The 18,593-nt window shown below is 47.8% G+C and overlaps 2 protein-coding genes across 2 annotated transcripts in view; both read right to left on the bottom strand.

Annotated features, from left to right (window-relative positions):
• Positions 1-2,122: 2,122 nt before the first annotated feature.
• LOC115462827 (myogenesis-regulating glycosidase-like) lies at positions 2,123-18,428 on the bottom strand. Its single transcript, XM_030192857.1, has 2 exons — positions 18,286-18,428; positions 2,123-5,105 (listed from the first exon to the last, which is right to left on the bottom strand). Exon 2 carries the CDS (start codon positions 4,911-4,913, stop codon positions 2,877-2,879), a length of 2,037 nt encoding a protein of 678 aa, XP_030048717.1. The 5' UTR covers positions 4,914-5,105; positions 18,286-18,428; the 3' UTR covers positions 2,123-2,876.
• Positions 14,253-18,593, bottom strand: part of LOC115462826 (myogenesis-regulating glycosidase-like) — a 32,982-nt gene continuing 28,641 nt past the window's right edge. The window contains exon 3 of the transcript XR_003940963.1: positions 14,253-14,263. The gene's annotated coding sequence lies outside the window, so the exon portion shown is untranslated. The remainder of the gene's footprint in view (positions 14,264-18,593) is intronic.

Genomic DNA, 18,593 nt, shown 5'->3' with positions numbered 1-18,593 from the left:
AAATGCTCCTTCACAGTACCGGCAATCAACACTACAGTTATTCTTCATATACATCTCTCCAAACATTATTAGATATACATATATGTATATGTACACACCTATAACACACCTACATAAAAACACATAGGATACACTTCCAATAGGTGCTTATCTAGCAAGTAGGCATGTATTTGTAAGCCACACAGTGGCGTTCCTAGGGGCGCTGACACCCAGGGCGGTCGCCGATGCGCCCTGCCCCCTCCCCGTGCAGCGCGAACCCCCTCGTCACCCCCCCCCCCCACTGGGTGCACGCCGGTCAGCTTCGTTGTTTCCATGCTCCCTCTGCCCCGGAACAGGAAGTAACCTGTTCCGGGGCGGAGGGAGCATGGAAACAACGAAGCTGACCGGCACGTCACCCCCCCAGCGGCGTGCACCCGAGACGGGACGCACCCACCGCCCCCCCCTTAGTACGCCACTGAAGCCACACAAACCCAGCTGCTGTTCAGATACAAGGCACTGGTGTGATAATACAGTGTCTGAATATCAGCTTGTTATGCAGAAAAAGTACATTGTGCCCCTACACAATGTTAAATGATTCTGTAAAGTCTGCACCTAAGTGGCTTGCCTATATCCATACATAAACCACGGTCTGACTTAGATGAACATCAAAAGACCCCAGACTTAAGATAAGTACTTCCGTAAAAATGTACTGAAGGATTAGCACGGGGTTTGAGGTTTAAGTTCCCGATTCTGTTGTTCATCAATATTACTACTAAAAGACAATCTTTTTGATACCAGGAGGTTTTATGCCAGTGATGAAGCAGTCCTAGCCCTTTCTCTGCCTACATAGCGGAAAAAGGTGCTTCTTGAGGCAAAATAAATCCATCTTTATGTAGTGGGCTTACAAGACTGGTCTCTTTGATTTATACTAAGAATATATCCGTACATATTTACATTTATATGGAATCATGTGGTTTCCCTTTCACCCCCTACTACAAATGCTTATTTTCCATGCAAACAGAAATAAGCATGTACCTCCCCGAATTTAAAAATCCATTTACTTGGATTACTCTTAGACTGGTTAACTATTTTCACTCATGTACAAGGTGCCTGTGCCTTTGAAAATGTATCCCATGGTAATTAGATAAGCTGTAGTACAGAACAGGGCAACTAATGCTTTTATCAGGAAATTTCCTTTCAGTTAACGCACATGGAGGTGTATTTTCAAAGCCCTTAGACTTGCAAAGTTACTTAAAGGGGCATTTTCGAAAGAAAAACATCTAAATCAGAATTTGGACGTTTTACAAAGACGTCCAAATTCCGAGCGGGGAAGAAGGTCATTTTTGAAAAAGATGGATGTCTATCTTTTGTGTTCGAAAATACTATGGACGTCCTGTGATTTGGACGTCTTTGGTTTTCGGCCATTTTCGGGAAAAAAAAGTCCCAAGTGTAAAATGTCCAAACTCAAGCCATTGGGACGTAGGACGAGCCAGCATTTTTAGTAAACTGGTTCCCCAGACATCCCAGGACAGCAATAGGGCACCCTAGGGGACACTGCAGTGGACCTTCATAAAATGCTCCCAGGTACACATCTGACCACTGCCACCTTACCTTGTATGCTGAGGCCCCCCATACCCACTACCCCCAACTGTACACCACTATCATAGCCCTTACAGGTGAAGGGGGCACCTATATGTAGGTACAGTGGGTTTCTGGTGAGATTTGGAGGGCTCACAGCTTCTTCCACAAGTGTAACAGGTAGTGGGGGGATGGGCCTGGGTCCACCTGTCTGAAGTGCACTGCACCTACTACTAAACTACTCCAGGGACCTGCACGCTGCTGTAATGGACCTGAGTATGATATCTGAGGCTGGCAAATAATGTTCTTCATCACAATTTTGAGGGGTGGGAGGGGGTTAGTGACCACTGGGGGAGTAAGGGGAGGTCATTCCTGATTCCCTCCAGTGGTCATCTGGTCATTTGGGGCACCATTTTGTGACTTATTTGTAATAAAAACAGGTCTAGCTCAAAATGTCTAAGTTTTAGTGTTGGACGTTTTTGCTTTGTTCCACTATGGCTGAAAGACGTCCAAGTCTTAGGAATGCCCAAGTCCCACCTTGAACCCCCCCCCCCCCCCCCCCCAATATGCCTCCTTGAGATTTGGACGTCCTTCTGACGGACTTCGGAGAAAGACGTCCAAAATGAGGTTTTGATTATATACCCATTTGGAAGTTTCTGTGAGATGGACGTCCAAATTGACTTATGCCACGTTTTGGAAGTCTATCTCTTTCAAAAATGAACCCATTAGTAACCTACAGAACTAAGGGCTTTTAAAATGAGCCCCACAGGCTTTTCCCTCCCCACCTCCCCATTGGGTGGTAACAGTGTGCCTATGCTCCAGAAGGGCCTTCCCTATCAGTCAGACCAGTGGCCTGTTTGGCATGCCAAACTTGGCCTGACAGAAAGCAAGTATTCAATACTCCTTCAGGAATAGGTAGGTAAGAGAGCAATCACAGGCAACAAGGCACCACAATACATTAATAAAACGTATTAATAATAATAAAAAATGTAAGATAAAGTTGGCCTCTTGGTCTTATGTGGGCAAATCAGATGAAGTGTTACCTCTATATCCTCTGCCAAAAATCAGCATTAATGTTTGTCAGTGTATTTTGGTATCTATAAGCACCACACACTATGCACTACAGCCACCCCAAGATGAAACAGGGGGTTACTTAAAATATAAATCCATCTTTCCCCAAAACATATGGACAACAAGAACCCCCAACCTCTCAGTACCCTTCCTCCAAAAGAAATCCAGTTGTATCAGAGCAGAGTAATTATTACTTTTTTGATTTTCAGGATAAGGCATTGTAACAGTACTTGAAGTAGTGGTGTAGCCTATGGTACCCAGAGGAAGTACGCAACTTCATCCAAGTCAACAGGATAGTCTGTCAGAAGGATTGGTGTGTTTTGGAATAACTCTCCTTTGTAACTCCGCCATTTGCCTATGGGGAGGTACACATCCCTTTCCTGCTTGCCCATTTCCAGGACAGGGGCCACCATGAGAGTATCCCCGATCAGGAACTGGGAGTCGATTTTGTGAGCAGTTTCATCACTTGGAGAAATCCACCAGATTGGCCTTATGATTGGATCCCCCGTGTCAGTTACCTCCCCTGCCAGTTCTAATAGAAGAGGGGCCACCAAGGATTCCCGGAGCTCTGAGAACTTCTGTGCAATTTCAATCACCTCCTTGTTGTAAAGCCAAGGGGGGACAGAGAACTGCATAGAGGGCATGAAGGCAGACAACTCGAGCCAACGAATATACAGTTCACGGTCTGGCTTTACCTCACCTCCACCGGTTCCGTTTGAGTAGGCGTTCCCACCAATTATGTCAGGCAGTATGAAAGGGTAACCCAACATGCTTATCGTGAGAACCGTAGGAATCAGAGACTTAAGCCCAAGTTCATACCCCCATACAGAATCACGATCAATGATACGGAAGAAACAAGATATATTTTGGGACTGGTAACCCACTCTCACTTCAGCACGGTCAAAGAAAGGAATAGCCATTTCCGTATACCGTCTACTAAAAATGCTTGGATCGGACAAGGGCTTGAATGCACTAAACTGTTTGGGAAGGTAGCTGATCTCCCCAGCATCAAACTTGAAAGATGAGATACTGTACTTTGATCGGAGTCTTTTCAAATTACTCTGAAACCACTCCCGGGCTGATGGGTTTGTAAAATCCAATATAGCACCAATGCCATTCCACCACTGTACCATAGCAGGAAGTTTACCAGTTGGCTCCTTGATGAAGAGTTGCCGTTCTATTCCCACTCCAAAATTCAGAGAATTATAATTTACGAATGGATGCATCCACAGTGTAACTTTAAATCCCTCTTCTTTCATTTTTTTAAACATTTGTGTTGCATTTGGAAACTTAACGGGATCAAAGTCAAAATCACCATAGGCTTTTGAGTACATGTCATCTATTTCAATATGACTGCAATTGAACTTATATTTTTTAATATTTTCTGTGAAAATTATGAGCTTGTCCTGGTCAATGTCCGTCTTGTACAGTGCCCAAGTTGACCAAATTGGGTATCTGAAGGCACTTTCCGAGGGTTTCTTTGAGGGCTTGTTAAAGTAACGTCTCACCATGTATTTGTGGATGGAAGTCACATCTGACCCTACACAGACACGGTAGCTCAATTCTGGGAAAGGTGGCTGTCCCAGTGGAGGCTTGTAGGAGGTATCATTGTACCTCGCTTCAAAGAAAAGTGACTTCTCAGTGCTATCCCACCCAAGGTGAAACGGAACAGAATCATTAATTTTGATCGCCGCTGCATTTGACGATAGCCAGTATCTTTCCATGATGCCTCCAAAGCTGTCCCGGAATGAGTAGACGTCGCTTGTGACAAATGGCTTGGGCTCCTGGTATCCTGAGAGCTTGATTGGCCAGTGCTGTACAGCCATTTCCGCTCCTCCGTACCAATGGGCCTCATCCCAAAACATGGTCTGTCTAACCACTGTATCTGCCACAAACTCTTCCCAACGAACTCTGTAGCACATCACGGTATCTTTTGGTTTGACAGTATGAATGAAAAAATTCAGTTTCCCTTTGTCCGACCTGGTACAGGTTAAGTTTCCCCCTACTTTGGAGCAAGACTCAAGGTCAAGGTTGCCCGACTGAAAGGCTACCCTAAAGACTACCTTTCCTTGCTGGTTCTTGATGATATATCCATTTTTCCTCAAGTCCAGCAGTTCGGTCTTAAGGTACTCTGCCTTCCGGAGTGATGCTGAGTAGTAGCACCATGCTACCACGGCAGAGATCAACAAGAGGATACCAAAAAGGACTGCACCAATCAGGGGCTTAAGTTCTTTGGATGGCTTCTGCTTGACAGGGGTAACGTTCTCTGGCAGGAAGGTGTACATTGTAGCAGCTTTCCCGGAGTCTTCTCCCTTTCTAAATCAGTACAGCTGCAGCTTATGGCCAAGGTCCCAAGACACGGTGCACCTTAATCGGCAGATGGTTTTGCATACCTCAGTGGACTTTGCAAGCACTGTCGTAAAGGTGGATGCCTTGCAAGGGGCAGCTGCAGTATCCTCTCCGCACTGTTCATATTTCTGAAAGAAGAAAACACCCGCTTTCAGCAAGCATTCATACTTTTCAATTCATTAACATGTCAGTGCATTAGAAATTGAAATATTATAGCATCTTTGATGCAAAATGTGAAGGCATGCAAAGGCAGAAAAAGAACTCTACAGACCATTGGAGCCAACTCTGTGGGTGCTTGAGCACCCCCAATATTGAGAAAATTCCTTGTATGTGTACAGGGAGGGGTTATTTCCATTAGGCTTAGCACCCCCAATAATTTTGAAAAGTTGGCTCCTATGCTACAGACAGAACCAAATATACCCCTGTGCTTACATGTCTTGTTGGCAACACAGAGGGAAAAACGAGCCACTTATGCAGCCAGGGCCGCCAAGAGGGGGGGGGGGGACAGGGGGGACAAAAGTCCCGGGGCCCGGGCCTCCAGGGGGGACCGGCGCCACCGGCGCCAGGCCCACCCCTCTGTCGCCGCCTGGCCTGCCCTCTGTCACTCCCGGAACTAACCTTAAGCCTCCTTTCACTTCACAGCAAGCAGCAGCAGGTCAGGCCACTCCTTCCTTCCATGTCCCGTCCTTGCCTGACGTAACGTCTGCGAGGGCAGAGCACGGAAGGAAGGAGGAGAGGTCTGCCCTGCCGCTGCTTGCTGCGAAGTGAAAGGAGGCTTAAGGTTAGTTCCGAGGGCCCTGCCCGATAGCGGGTTTTCCTCGGAGTGTGTATGTTTGAGAGAGTATGTGTGAGATTGACAGTGTGAGAGAGAGAGAGAGTGAATGTGCGAGTGAGTGTGTGTGTGACAGAGAGTGAGACTGCTGGGTGCGAGTGTGTCTCCTCTGTCCCCCTCCAGCCACCCAGCGATTCTCCTCTCTCCCCTGCTCCCCCTGCAGCCACACAGTGATTCTACTTTTTCCCTTAAACCCCTCCACCCACCCAGCGATTCTCCTGTGTCCCCTGCCCCCCCTCTAGCCAGCCAGCGATTCTTTTTTCCCTTGCCCCCCTCCAGCCAGCGATTGTCCTATCTCCCCTGCCCCCCTCCAGCCACCCAGTGATTCTCCTATGTCCCCTGCCCCCCCTCCAGGCACCCAGCGATTCTGCTCTCTCCCCTGCCCTCCTCCCTCCAGCCACCCAGTGATTCTCCTTCCCCTTACAGCACCACACCGCCCAAATCTATGCCCCTCCGCCAACCGCCCAACCTCCGCTGCCGCGCACAGCTCAGCGTGCACGCCCACTGAACGGTAGACCCAATTGCTGCCGTGCGCCCGCTCTCCCACCTGTGATTGGTCAGTGCTGCGTGTGACGTACCCGGAAGTACGCTGACGTCACTTCAGGAGACGGATACAGCTTTATAGAGCACGAATGCGTCAAGACTTCACTTTCTCAGCTTCAGAACGTTGGAGGTGCATTTTATTATATAGGATACTATGGGCTTTCTGAAAGCTGAAACACTACAGGGCAGAAGGAGCACCAGTAATTAAAATTAACTCAAGTACAGCTGGGACACACATAAAAAAATTTCCTTTTACAGTCACATGTGGTTCTGCAAAAAGAAAGAAAACCAGCCCTGGGGATTTGGGACAAAACAGTTAAATATTTACCTGGATAAGATGATAAATCATTACAAGCTGCAGCTTTACTATTCAACAGATAACCTGTCCAAAGCAAATAAGAAGACAGACCCTCCCGACCCCCCCCCCTCCCCGAGCACCAGGTGACTTTTGTCCTGTAATGATTACTGGCAAGTTGCAGAGGTCAAATTTTAGGCCAGAGTAAAGTAAAAGGCTCTGCTTTTGCTAGTATGAGACCTGGGTTCCGTTCTCGGTTCTGGTCAAAACATAAGAACTGTCAAAGTAAGTCAGATAAATGTCCATGTTGCAGGGTTATACATTTAAATAAATAAAATAAATTATAAACAATACTTCCCTAAGTAGTGGCCTAGTGGTTAGGGTGGTGGACTCTGGTCCTGGGGAACTGAGAAACTGAGTTTGATTCCCACTTCAGGCACAGGCAGCTCCTTGTGACTCTGGGCAAGTCACTTAACCCTCCATTGCCCCATGTAAGCCGCATTCAGCCTGCCATGAGTGGGAAAGCGCAGGGTACAAATGTAACAAAAATAAAATAGATACTATTGCAGATTCTACATGGAATGTTGCTACTATTGGAGATTCTACATGGAATGTTGCTATTCCATTAGCAACATTCCATGTAGAAGCCTGCGCGGCCACATTGGTGATCTGCAGGGGCCGACTTCTACATGGAATGTTGCTAGTGGAATAGCAACATTCCATGTAGAATCTCAAATAGTAGCAACAGTGGAGGAGTGGCCTAGTGGTTAGGGTGGTGGACTTTGGTCCTGAGCAACTGAGTTCAATTCCCACTTCAGGCACAGGCAGCTCCTTGTGACTCTGGGCAAGTCACTTAACCCTCCATTGCCCCACGTAAGCCGCATTGAGCCTGCCATGAGTGGGAAAGCGCGGGGTACAAATGTAACAAAAATAAAATAAGTGCTGTCGGAGAAAGGATATCAGACACGGATATACAAATAAAGTATCACATACCATGTAAAATGAATTTATCTTGTTGGGCAGACTGGATGGACCGTTCAGGTCTTTATCTGCCGTCATTTACTATGCTACTATGTCTCTTTGTATAAAATTCAACCCGTTCCTGGTAGTCAATACTTAGGCATACGTTTAACTTGAAGTGACATCCTTGAATTTCATGTTAAATAGCTCATAATTGATCTCTATTCCATAAACTTATGTTTAAATCATTTTTATTAAGTTTCAAGGTAAACAAGACATGTCATGAGGAAATTCCTATCAAAACATTCCTATACAGGTGCGGAAGATCTCCCCGGCATACTTCCCTGTCCAACCCCTCTAAACATTCCAACATCCTCCCTCCCCTCCCCCCCCCCCCCCCCCCCCCAAAACAAAATTGTGTGCAAGGAGTCTGAGTCTCAGGGCCTGGTCATCAGCGCTCTCAGTTCAGTATTCTGCTTCTCGCCGCAGGCTGGAGTGTATCCCAGAAGTTCGCCCAGGTTTTCTCTAGGCTTCTACCCTCCCTAGAGGCAAAGTCTGTGACTCCACATCTTTCCAGTTTTAATAGCTCAATCATCTGTATCCTCCAGGCGCTTACCGATGGGGTTGCTGTTTCTCGCCAATTCAGAAGTATGGTCTTTTTCCCAATCAACACTGCTCGCCTTAGGAAGGAGGTGAGTCCCGAAATTTTTGAAGTTGGCTCTTTATAAACTCCAAAGAGCAGTAGTGGGTGTTTCTGAATGGCATGCCCCCAGTACCTTTGAACCTCACCCAGCATGTGGGACCAAAACTCTACCACGCTAGGGCAGTGCCAGAACATGTGTCCAAGTGTGGCATCTGGATGTCCACATCTGGGGCATTCCCCGGAGTCACTGAACCCCGCCTTCCTCGCTCTTGATGGGGAAATGTATAACCTCATTGCAAATTTGTACTGTAACTCCCAATGGCGTGAGTAGATTACACCCCTCTGGGCTGATCTGAGGAAATCTCTAAATATCTCCGGTGTTATTTCGGACTCCAGGTCTCTGGCCCAGATCCGTGCCCTGCCAATATAGTCAATATCCTCTGTAGAGTCCTGGAGGTATCTGTGGTGGTATCGGAGGGGTACTGGATTTTGAGCTCCAAGAGTCATAGCCGTGTTTAGGGTGTCTTGCACATCTTCACTGAGGTTACTCCAGCCCAAGGCTGTCAGGTAATGTTGTGCTTGGAGATATGCAAAGTGGTCTGTCTGAGTCAATTGGTGCTCTCGTTTCAGCTCTGCAAAGGGGCGTATTTTCCCCTCTTCAGTCAAAAGTTGGTGGACATAATATATTCCTTTGTCCCTCCAGCGTTTGAAGGTCACCGAGGAGGAACCCTCCGGAAAGTCCGGGTTATGGTATAATGGTAGTAGAGGGGTCGCCCTCCAGTCAAAATGATGTCTCCTGCAGAGCCACCTCCACGCCGCCCGTGCTGATGTCACGATTGGGTTGTTTCGTACTCTGACAGTTGTCTCCCTACCCGGTGCATGCAGCAACCAGCTTAAGTGTGCCTTTGGGGAGAGGGACATCTCCAGTCGTGTATTAGAAAAATCATTCTGTCCCGTTAGCCAGTCTCGTATGTGCCTCATTGAGCACGCCACTGTGAGATACCTGATGTTTAACAGACCCATCCTCCATAAACTTATATAAACATTCCTTGTGGCTCTGGGAAAGTCACTTAACCTTCCATAATTCCGCATGTCCCCACTAAGATCCGTTCCATCTGCACCCCTCCCCGCAAGTAATCTCTTCCGTACCCACCCCTACCTGTAACCTGCAAAAGTAGTTATTTCATTTAATTATGCTACTGAAATACGTTAGAGGCTTTGGCAGAGCCCCATTTTCAAAGTAAATATTCTTCCCAATTAATATTTCCAAATTAATAAAGTGCCTTTACGTATCTGTAGAACAAATAAGCAAAGGCACTTTCCCCTCGTTTTCTAAGCTGCGCTAGCGGCTGCCGTGCGCTAATGCCGACACAGCCCATTCACTTTGAACGGGCTGTGTCAGCATTGCCGCACAGCTTAGTAAATGGGGGGGGGGGGGTTATTAATTTGGAAATATTAATTAGGAAGAATATTTACTTTGTAAATGGGTCTCTGCTAGAGCCTCTAATGTTATTTTGTACACGTAAGGGTTCAATCTAATTCTCCATGAAGAATACCGTTGCTTTACTTTGAACCACATAATTTGTGTTCACTCTAATTGACTGCATTTTTCACATCAAAATGTAGAAATCTTCATTCAAGCGAGGCAGATCATAAACAGAAGGAAAGAAAATTCAAAAGAGAAATTTGGAAGAAAAATTAAGTCATAGCATAGTACAGCTGCTTACGGAGCAGGGGCGGACTGACCATACACGGTCAACCGGCCCAGAGGCTGTCTCCCCCACCTACTGCCCCCCCTGAGCCTCAGTGGGCCCGCCCCAGTCCCATCTTGAAGGGCCCTAGTAGTCTAGCGACCTCTTCAGGGGCAGGAAAGAACCCCACTCTGCCCGGCGCCACCGCATTTTCAAAATGGCTGCTGAAACTTGTTTGTTTACTCCTTCAAAGAATTGAAGTAAATTAGTCAGGCAAGATTTCCCCACACTAAAGCCGTGCTGCCTTGGTCTCAGTAATCCATGTCCTCGGATGTGCTCTGTAATTTTGTTTTTAATAATAGCCTCTACCATTTTCCCCGGCACCGACGTCAGACTCACCGGTCTATAATTTCCCGGATCTCCCCTGGAACCTTTTTTAAAAATCGGCGTTACATTGGCCACCCTCCAATCTTCCGGTACCACGCTCGATTTTAAGGATAAATTGCATATCACTAACAGTAGCTCCGCAAGTTCATTTTTCAGGTCTATCAGTACTCTAGGATGAATACCATCCGGTCCAGGTGATTTACTATTCTTCAGTTTGTAGAACTGCCCCATTACGTCCTCCAGGTTTACTGTGGATTCAGTAAGCTTCTCCGACTCGTCCACTTGAAATACCATTTCCGACACTAATCCAGGTTCCAGTTCCTTCATTGTGGCAGTAAAACCCGGTGTGGAGTCCCTGAATGGGAAAGAGAGCCACCTCCTCATGGCTCTAGGCACAGACACACTTTTACTCTCTCAGATCCACAACTGCTTTTCCAAAATGATAACTAAATTTATTGTTGGATTTGACACAACCACAAACATCTCACTCTTTGTCATCCTTACAACATAGTACTGAACAAGCCTTTGTGCTTCTGGGCCCCAGGCCAGTTCCAAGGCTTTGCTCCAAAATGAGGGTGCAATTTTGGATTTAGCTCAGACTTTTCAGTACTAGCTTGTGGGTTATATTCAGGTACAATGAGCGGTTCCCTGTCCTCAGGGGACTTGCAGGGGTTATCAGAGGTTGGGCGACTTGGGGTTGGAAACGGCTGTGCATCGCCTTGCATGAACATTATAATAGTAATTAGCTCATTATAATAGCTTTGCATTCCGTTTTCGTTAGCTGCTACCGTGACAGGAAAATGGCTCGGGAGAACCCTTTTGTGCACGTCTCGCTTTACTACTTTGCTCGCTAAACTGGCTAGAACTAGTTTAAAAACCATGTTTCAGGCTCGTTGGGTTTAGTACGTCTGGCTCTTGCTTAGGATCACAAGGAGTGGCAGAGGGATTTGAGCCTGGCTTCCCTGGTCCTCAGCCTACTGCTCTAACCATTGGACCACTCCTCCAACGCTCCAAGATTTCTGCTCCCCCAGACACTCCACAATGAATAAGGCTTTCAGACTCTTAGCTCCGTCTCTTCCGCCACACTTTCCTCTCCACATTAACTCTGCTGTCAGGGTGAGAGACAAGTTCCTGGAACCCAGAACAGGGTGTCTAACTATGTTTCTAGTTCCCTCTCTCCTTCCTATATTCTCCCACCACACTAGTACCCCTCCTTTTTTTTTTTAAGTCAAGGGAATGTACCACACAGGCCTCTCCAGCAGGGGTGCATGAGACACATTCTGAGATCACTTCCTTTTCAGATCCTTTGTGAAAGGATTTTTCATTCATATTTATAGTTCCACTTTTATAAACCAGCGATGCTAGTCTCCTTTAGAAGATGCTCTGATGGTACGTCACATAGTTCTATCAGGAGGCAGTAGAACGAGAGGACATGAAATGAGATTGAAGGGGGGCAGACTCAAGAAAAATGTCAGGAAGTATTTTTTCACGGAGAGAGTAGTGGATGCTTGGAATGCCCTCCCGTGGGAGGTGGTGGAAATGAAAACGGTAACAGAATTCAAACACGCGTGGGATAAACATAAAGGAATCCTATTCAGAAGGAATGGATCCCAAGGAGCTTAGTCGAGATTGGGTGGCAGAGCCGAGATTGGGTGGCAGAGCCAGCCGGTGGTGGGAGGCGAGGATAGTGCTGGGCAGATTTATACGGTCTGTGCCAGAGCCGGTGGTGGGAGGCGGGGCTTGTGGTTGGGAGGTGGGGATAGTGCTGGGCAGACTTATACGGTCTGTGCGAGAACCGGTGGTGGGAGGTGGGGCTGGTGGTTGGGAGGCGGGGATAGTGCTGGGCAGACTTATACGGTCTGTGCCAGAGCCGGTGGTGGGAGGTGGGGCTGGTGGTTGGAAGGCGGGGATAGTGCTGGGCAGACTTATACGGTCTGTGCCCTGAAGAGGACAGATACAAATCAAAGTAGGGTATACACTAAAAGTAGCACATATGAGTTTGTCCTGTTGGGCAGACTGGATGGACCATGCAGGTCTTTTTCTGCCGTCATTTACTATGTTACTATGTTCTCAGCTGGGAGAGGCACCTTACTTTATATAAGGTGACCAATCCTCTCTTTAAAAGGGAGACTGACCTCTGTCGAGATCCAGGAATACGTCCATACAACTTCAAAGCTGTGGATGCAAAAAAAAGCTCTGCTTCATTTTCACAGGCAGATATCCGTAAATAGTTTTCACACAAAAGCAATTCATGGCACAGTTTCAATTCATGCACTGAACAAATCAGATTATCAGTTTTACACATTCCAGAGTAGCTGTGTTTCAGATTATTTATCACCAATCCAACCTCTCATGAAGTGGTGTTAAAATGTATTACTTATCCTAGCCTTCCCGATATGAATCCTTCTTTTCCCATTAAAATATTTTTTTTTGTATAAATTTGACCTTGAGATATTTGGGGACCCAGTTTCATAATTCAAATAGATAAAATCATTTTCTTACCCTAACTTTAGATTCACTACTTGGAGTAAAGAATCCTAGTTTAAGATACTGTAGCTTCTCTCCTACCTTCCAAAGGAAATGATCTTCCGACTCATTTTCTGTGAAATACTTCCCCCTGCTCATAGGGTACAACTCATTAGATCCTTTGTGAAAGGATTTTTCATTCATATTTATAGTTCCACTTTCATAAACCAGCGATGCTAGTCTCCTTTAGAAGATGCTCTGATGGTACGTCACATAGTTCTATCAGGAGCAAAAGGACTTGGGGCTTTTAAACCACTCAATTTATAATGCGTGCAGGAGCTTCAGCCCTCACTTTAACACTGCACTCAACACAATCATCTATATATATAAAACTCACCCTCAACGTTCTATTTGCACTGACGTCACTGAAGCCAGGTTCGTAAGTTCGAAGCTCTGAAGCCACACAAAAATCACAGTCGTGGGGCCCCGCCCTCGCGTCAAACGTTATGACGTTGAGGGCGGAGCACATTCTCAGCTCCAAGTTCCGTTGTACTGCACTGTAGCTCTCGCACGGAGGCTGCAGGGGGGGCCGGCGACACACGGAGACACAAAGGGACGGAGGGGAGCCTTGCTAGCGCCCGCTTCATTCCGATTTGAAACGGGCCTTCGTTACTAGTAACTACATAAGCATCTCCATACTGGAGTGGAAGAGTAGCATAATGGTTAGTGCAATAGCCTGAAAACCAGGGGAACCACTGCAGCTCCTGGGGATTCTGGGCAAGTCACTTAACCCTCCATTGCCCCAGGTTAAAAAAAACAACAAACAAACCTGTATATAATATGTAAACTGCTTTGATTGTAACTACAGAAAAGCAGTATATCAAATCCCATCCATACTAGGACAGACCAGGTCCATCAAGCATAGCACTCTATTTACAACAAACCAGGTCACAAGTACGTGGCAATATCCCAAAATACTAAAATAGATTTCATGCTGCTTATCCATACTGGAACAGACCGGGTCCATCAAGCCTTGCATCATGTGTCCAATCCAGTACCTGGCAATATTCCAAAAGATTAAAATAGATTTCATGCTGCTTATCCCAGGAATAAGCAATGTATGTTTCCAAGTCCACTTTATTTATTTATTATATTTGTATCCCGCACTTTCCCACTAAAAAGCAGGCTCAATGCGGCTTACGGACTTTTCTTTTAGAAACTTGTCCAAATCTTTTTTAAACCCTGATACACTAACCACTTTTACATTTTCTGGCAACAAATTCCAGAGCTTAATTATACATTGAAGGCAGAAATATTTTCTCTTATTTTAAACATACTATTTAGTAACTTCCTTGTGTGCCACCTTGTCCTTGTACTTTTGGAAAGAGTAAACAAGCGATTCATGTTCCACTCCACTCAGTATTTTATAGACATGCAAGTCACTTAACCCTCTGATGTCTTTGTAAGTCCTCTGAGGAGAGAAATACCCATTGTACCTGAATGTACCTCAGCTGTCTCTTCTCCAAACTGAAAAGCCCTAATCTCTTCCTCATAGGGAAGAGACTTCCCATCCCCTTTATCATTTTGATTGCCTTTTTCTGTAACTTTTCTAATTCCACTCCAGTATATCTTTTTTGAGATGGGGTGACCAGAACTGTATAGGTGCAGACAGTTGCACCATGGAATGAAACAAAGGCATGATAATATTTTCTGTTTTGTTCTCTATTCCTTTCCAAATAATCCTAACATTATATTTGCTTTCTTAGCTGCTGCTGCACATTGAGCAGAGGATTTCAGTGTATCGTAAACAAAGACAACTAGATCCTCTCCCTGGATGGCGACTCCTAATGTGGAACCTTGTATCATCTCTTCTCTACATACATCACTTCTAGCTTATTTATTTTGGAGAACTTGGTATACCACATCTATATACATAAAACTCACCCTCAACGTTCTATTGTCTGCTGACATCACTGAAGCCAAGGTTCGTATGTTCGAAGCTCTGAAGCCTCGAAAATCACAGTCTGTGGGCCCCGCCCTCGCGTCAAACACGTTACTTCGGCAGGTCAGTGGGGTGGGGGGGCCCTTCGGCGGAGGCTGCAGAGGGGCCGCCGACACACGGAGACACAAAGGGACGAGGGGAGCCTTGCTAGCGCCCGTTTCATTGCGATTTGAAACGGGCCTTCGTTACTAGTAACATATAATGTGCCATTAGGAGGTTTACATAAAATATTAATTTAATCAATTTTTATTGGTGATTAAACACACACACAGCTAGATTCCCAACTATGAATGCCAATACAAAAGAACAATGTCATACAACTTTGACACGGAACACATTGGCAGAATATCACCATTTTGATGTTAACTGGGTAAACCGTTATTCCGTCCGTCATTACCCACTCCCCAGCACAGTACAGATGCTTATTACAGAGTTGGGAGCTGCTGGTCTTCCAGCTCCATCACTATCAACCTACTCCTATCATTTATATGTGCAAATCCTATATAATAATTCTCACCTCCAATGTTCTAATGTGCCTGGGACCGTGGCTCCCTCGGAGGTGGTCTGCTAGGCAGTTTAGAATGCACTGACGTCAGTGATGTCACTGACAGCTGATTCCAAGGCTGATTTCCCTGCCTGGGAAACAGCTGTCAGTGCCCCCCCCCCCTAGGCGCAACACCCAAGCCTCTGCCTTGCAAAACCACGAACCAGGCAGGGTTTCCCTACTCCTCTCCCTGCCTACCAATCAGCTCTCAGTGCCCCCCCTTGGTGCAACACCCAAGCCCCTCCACCCCCGCGCAGCACCCAAGCCCCCCCCCCCCCCCCCCCCGACGCTTCACCCAAGACCCTCCCCCCGGCACATCACCAAAGCCCCTACCCCCCCTCTCGGGCACATCAACTCCCTCGCCACCCGCAACCGCCAATACTAACGCTGTCCGGCCGCTGCTGCTTCTCCTGTGGAGCAGCAGCAGCCGGTACAAAAAGAAAAAAGCCAAAAAAAGATTTTTAACCTGAAACACGGCTCCGTAGACAGCCATCTGGCATTGGCTGTCGTCACTGCAGCCACTCCTCCTCTCCCCTCCATGTCACTGCCCTTGCAGGAAGACCGCGGAGGAGCGCAGCGACGTCAGAGGGGAGAGGAGGAGCGGCTGCAGAGATGACAGCCAATGCCAGATGGCTGTCTACGGAGCCGTGTTTCAGGTTTAAAATCTTTTTTTGGCTTTTTTCTTTTTGTACTGGCTGCTGCTGCTCAACAGGAGACGCAGCAGCGGCCGGACAGCGTTAGTATTGGCGACTGCGGGTGGCGAGGGGGTTGATGTGTCTGATGGGGGGGATAGGGGTTTGGGTGATGCGCCGAGGGGGGAGGGGAGGGTCGCTGGACATGGGTGGCTGCGGGGGGGGGGGGGGGGGGCCTGAGACCAGATGGGTGGCTGGAGGGGAGGGCAGGGGGAAAGGATGGTCACTGGACATGGGTGGTTACAGGGGGGGCAAGGGGGAAAGGAGGGTCGCTGGACATGGGTAGCTGCAGGGGGAGAAGAGGGTTGTTGGACATGGGTGGCTGCAGGGGGGCAGGGGGAGAAGAGGGTTCCTGGACATGGGTGGCTGCAGGGGGAGCAGGGGAGACAGAAGGGACGCTGCAGGGGGGGCAGGGGAGAGGAGGGTCGTTGGACATGGGTGGCTGCAGGGGGGCAGGGGAGAGGAGAGTCACTGGAAATGGGTGGCTTCAGGGGGAGCAGGGGAGAGGAGAGTCGCTGGACATGGGTGGCTGCAGGGGGAGCAGGGGAGAGAGGAGGGCCGCTGCACATGCGTGGCTGCAGGGGCAGAGGAGGGTTGGTGGGGAGGGGGTCCTGAGACCAGATGGGTGGCTGCAGGGGGGACAGGGGAGACAGGAAGGACGCTGCGGGGGGGGGGGGGGGTTACCTTGCTAGCGCCCGTTTCATTGCCTACCGAAACGGGCCTTTTATACTAGTCTTTTAATAGGTGACAAAGTAGAAACCATTCTGGTAGCGAACAGGAACAGGCAGCAATAAGCTATAAAGCATGCAATCCTCCCAACCCCCACACCCATAACACCGGAAAGCCAAACAAACCAAATATTAAGCAGCAGAGGGCTTGGACTCTTATGACCCATCTGCATCAAGATAGCACAGAACTACTGGAACTGTCTACTCCCTTACGAAATAAAATTTAATATAGAGCCTTGCATATCAAATTCACCAGTCACAGCCAGCATGGCAGAGGAGAAGGGCAGGATCTGACATGCAGCTGCTCGCTTCCTCCTCCACTTGTGCTGAGGAACAACAGGGAAAAAGCAGATGAAGGGGGCAAGCCGAGGGGTGCCACAGGAGGGTATTTGCCAGATGTAGGGGTGAAGGACAGAAGAAGTGTAAACCAGGGATTATGGGCACTTGAAGCACTTCAGTGGGAGGAAGAAGGGAAAAGCGTGAGGTGCGCATACCAGGGATACTGCAGGGGAGAAGGGAGAAATGTGGGATGTGGAATGTGTGCTGGGGGAAGGGAAGAAGAGAAAGAGAGCTATGGAGGTGTATTGAGGGATTCATTCACCAAAAGAATTGTGAGGAGAGTGCGGGGTGGGAGTGGGTTTGGGAGACTGCTAGGGTGGTGAGTGCTGGTTGGAGGGGGTTCTGAGAGAGACCTATGCTGGGATATGTGCTGGGTAGATTTGAGAGAGATTTATAGGGGGTCTTTTACTTAGGCGCGCTGGCGCTTTTAGCGCGTTAAAAATAGGCGTGCGCTAAACGCTAAAGACGCCCGAAGGAATGCATTGGCGTCTTTAGCATTTAGCACGTGCTAGAAATGCCCGCGCGCCTAAGTAAAACACCCCCATAATGCATGTGTGTGCTTGGGGGGGGGGAGGAATAGGGGCTTTTGACAGAGAACTATGTGAGTGTGTTGGGGGGGGGGGGGGGGTGAGAAAGAGCTATAGGGCAGCTTTCGAGAGAGTTCTGGGAATATATGTTCCTGTGGAAGGGGTTTGAGAGAGGGATAGGGAGAGAACCGAGGGTTCATCCTGGGGGATGAGGGAGAGAGAGATGTCCTCCACCCTGGGGAGAGGCAGAGAAAACTGGGCAATGAAGAACGTGTCAAGGACGCAAGGGGGAGGGAGATCAAGCTTATGGCGGAGGTTCAAGCTTGTTGGAGACTGAAACTGCTGGGAGTAGAGGTGGGCAGGGTGTAGCCTGAGCTGGGAGGAAAGCTGGTGAGGGGGGGGGGGGAGGGGCTTATCAGGCTTGGGGCACAGAGGAGCTCAGTCATGTCAAATCTTAAGCAGAATTCCCCCAGGAGTAACCTCTGTGATCTGCCCTTATAACCCCTATGACAGTCTGTCAGGGACTAATCTTCATAGGCCCGTGCCCGAGATTGCACCCACACCAAGAATTCAGTACAAACAGCCAAAGGATGGCTCCATTGAAAGTGGAGAGGAGGCAAAGAGATGAGAAGGAAGGCCTCCCCTTTAAGCAAACTGACATTCTGAAGTGCTGGAACAGATGAAGCCGCTTCAGTCATAAATCAGTTATGAATTTCACATTGGCAAGGGCACTGTAAGCCTAGGATAGCTTGCATTTTTCAACAGACTAGGAAGCAGGGTCTCTCCCTGCACATGATAAACTGCCCAACTGCGACCTTGCTGTGCTAGAAAAGAAAAGGAGTTAGAGGCACTGAACTGAGTAGTATAACCTGCACGACCTCTCACTAATGTATAACATCATCTGATACGAGCCACAGTGCAAGGGGTAAAGAGTGACAACCTACTAGAAAACCAAACACACTGTGAA

Source organism: Microcaecilia unicolor, chromosome 2 (genome assembly GCF_901765095.1).
Source record: "Microcaecilia unicolor chromosome 2, aMicUni1.1, whole genome shotgun sequence".
Taxonomy (NCBI): Eukaryota; Metazoa; Chordata; class Amphibia; order Gymnophiona; family Siphonopidae; genus Microcaecilia; species Microcaecilia unicolor.
Note: the sequence above shows the minus strand (reverse complement) of the source record. Positions and strands in the feature narration are given on the sequence as shown.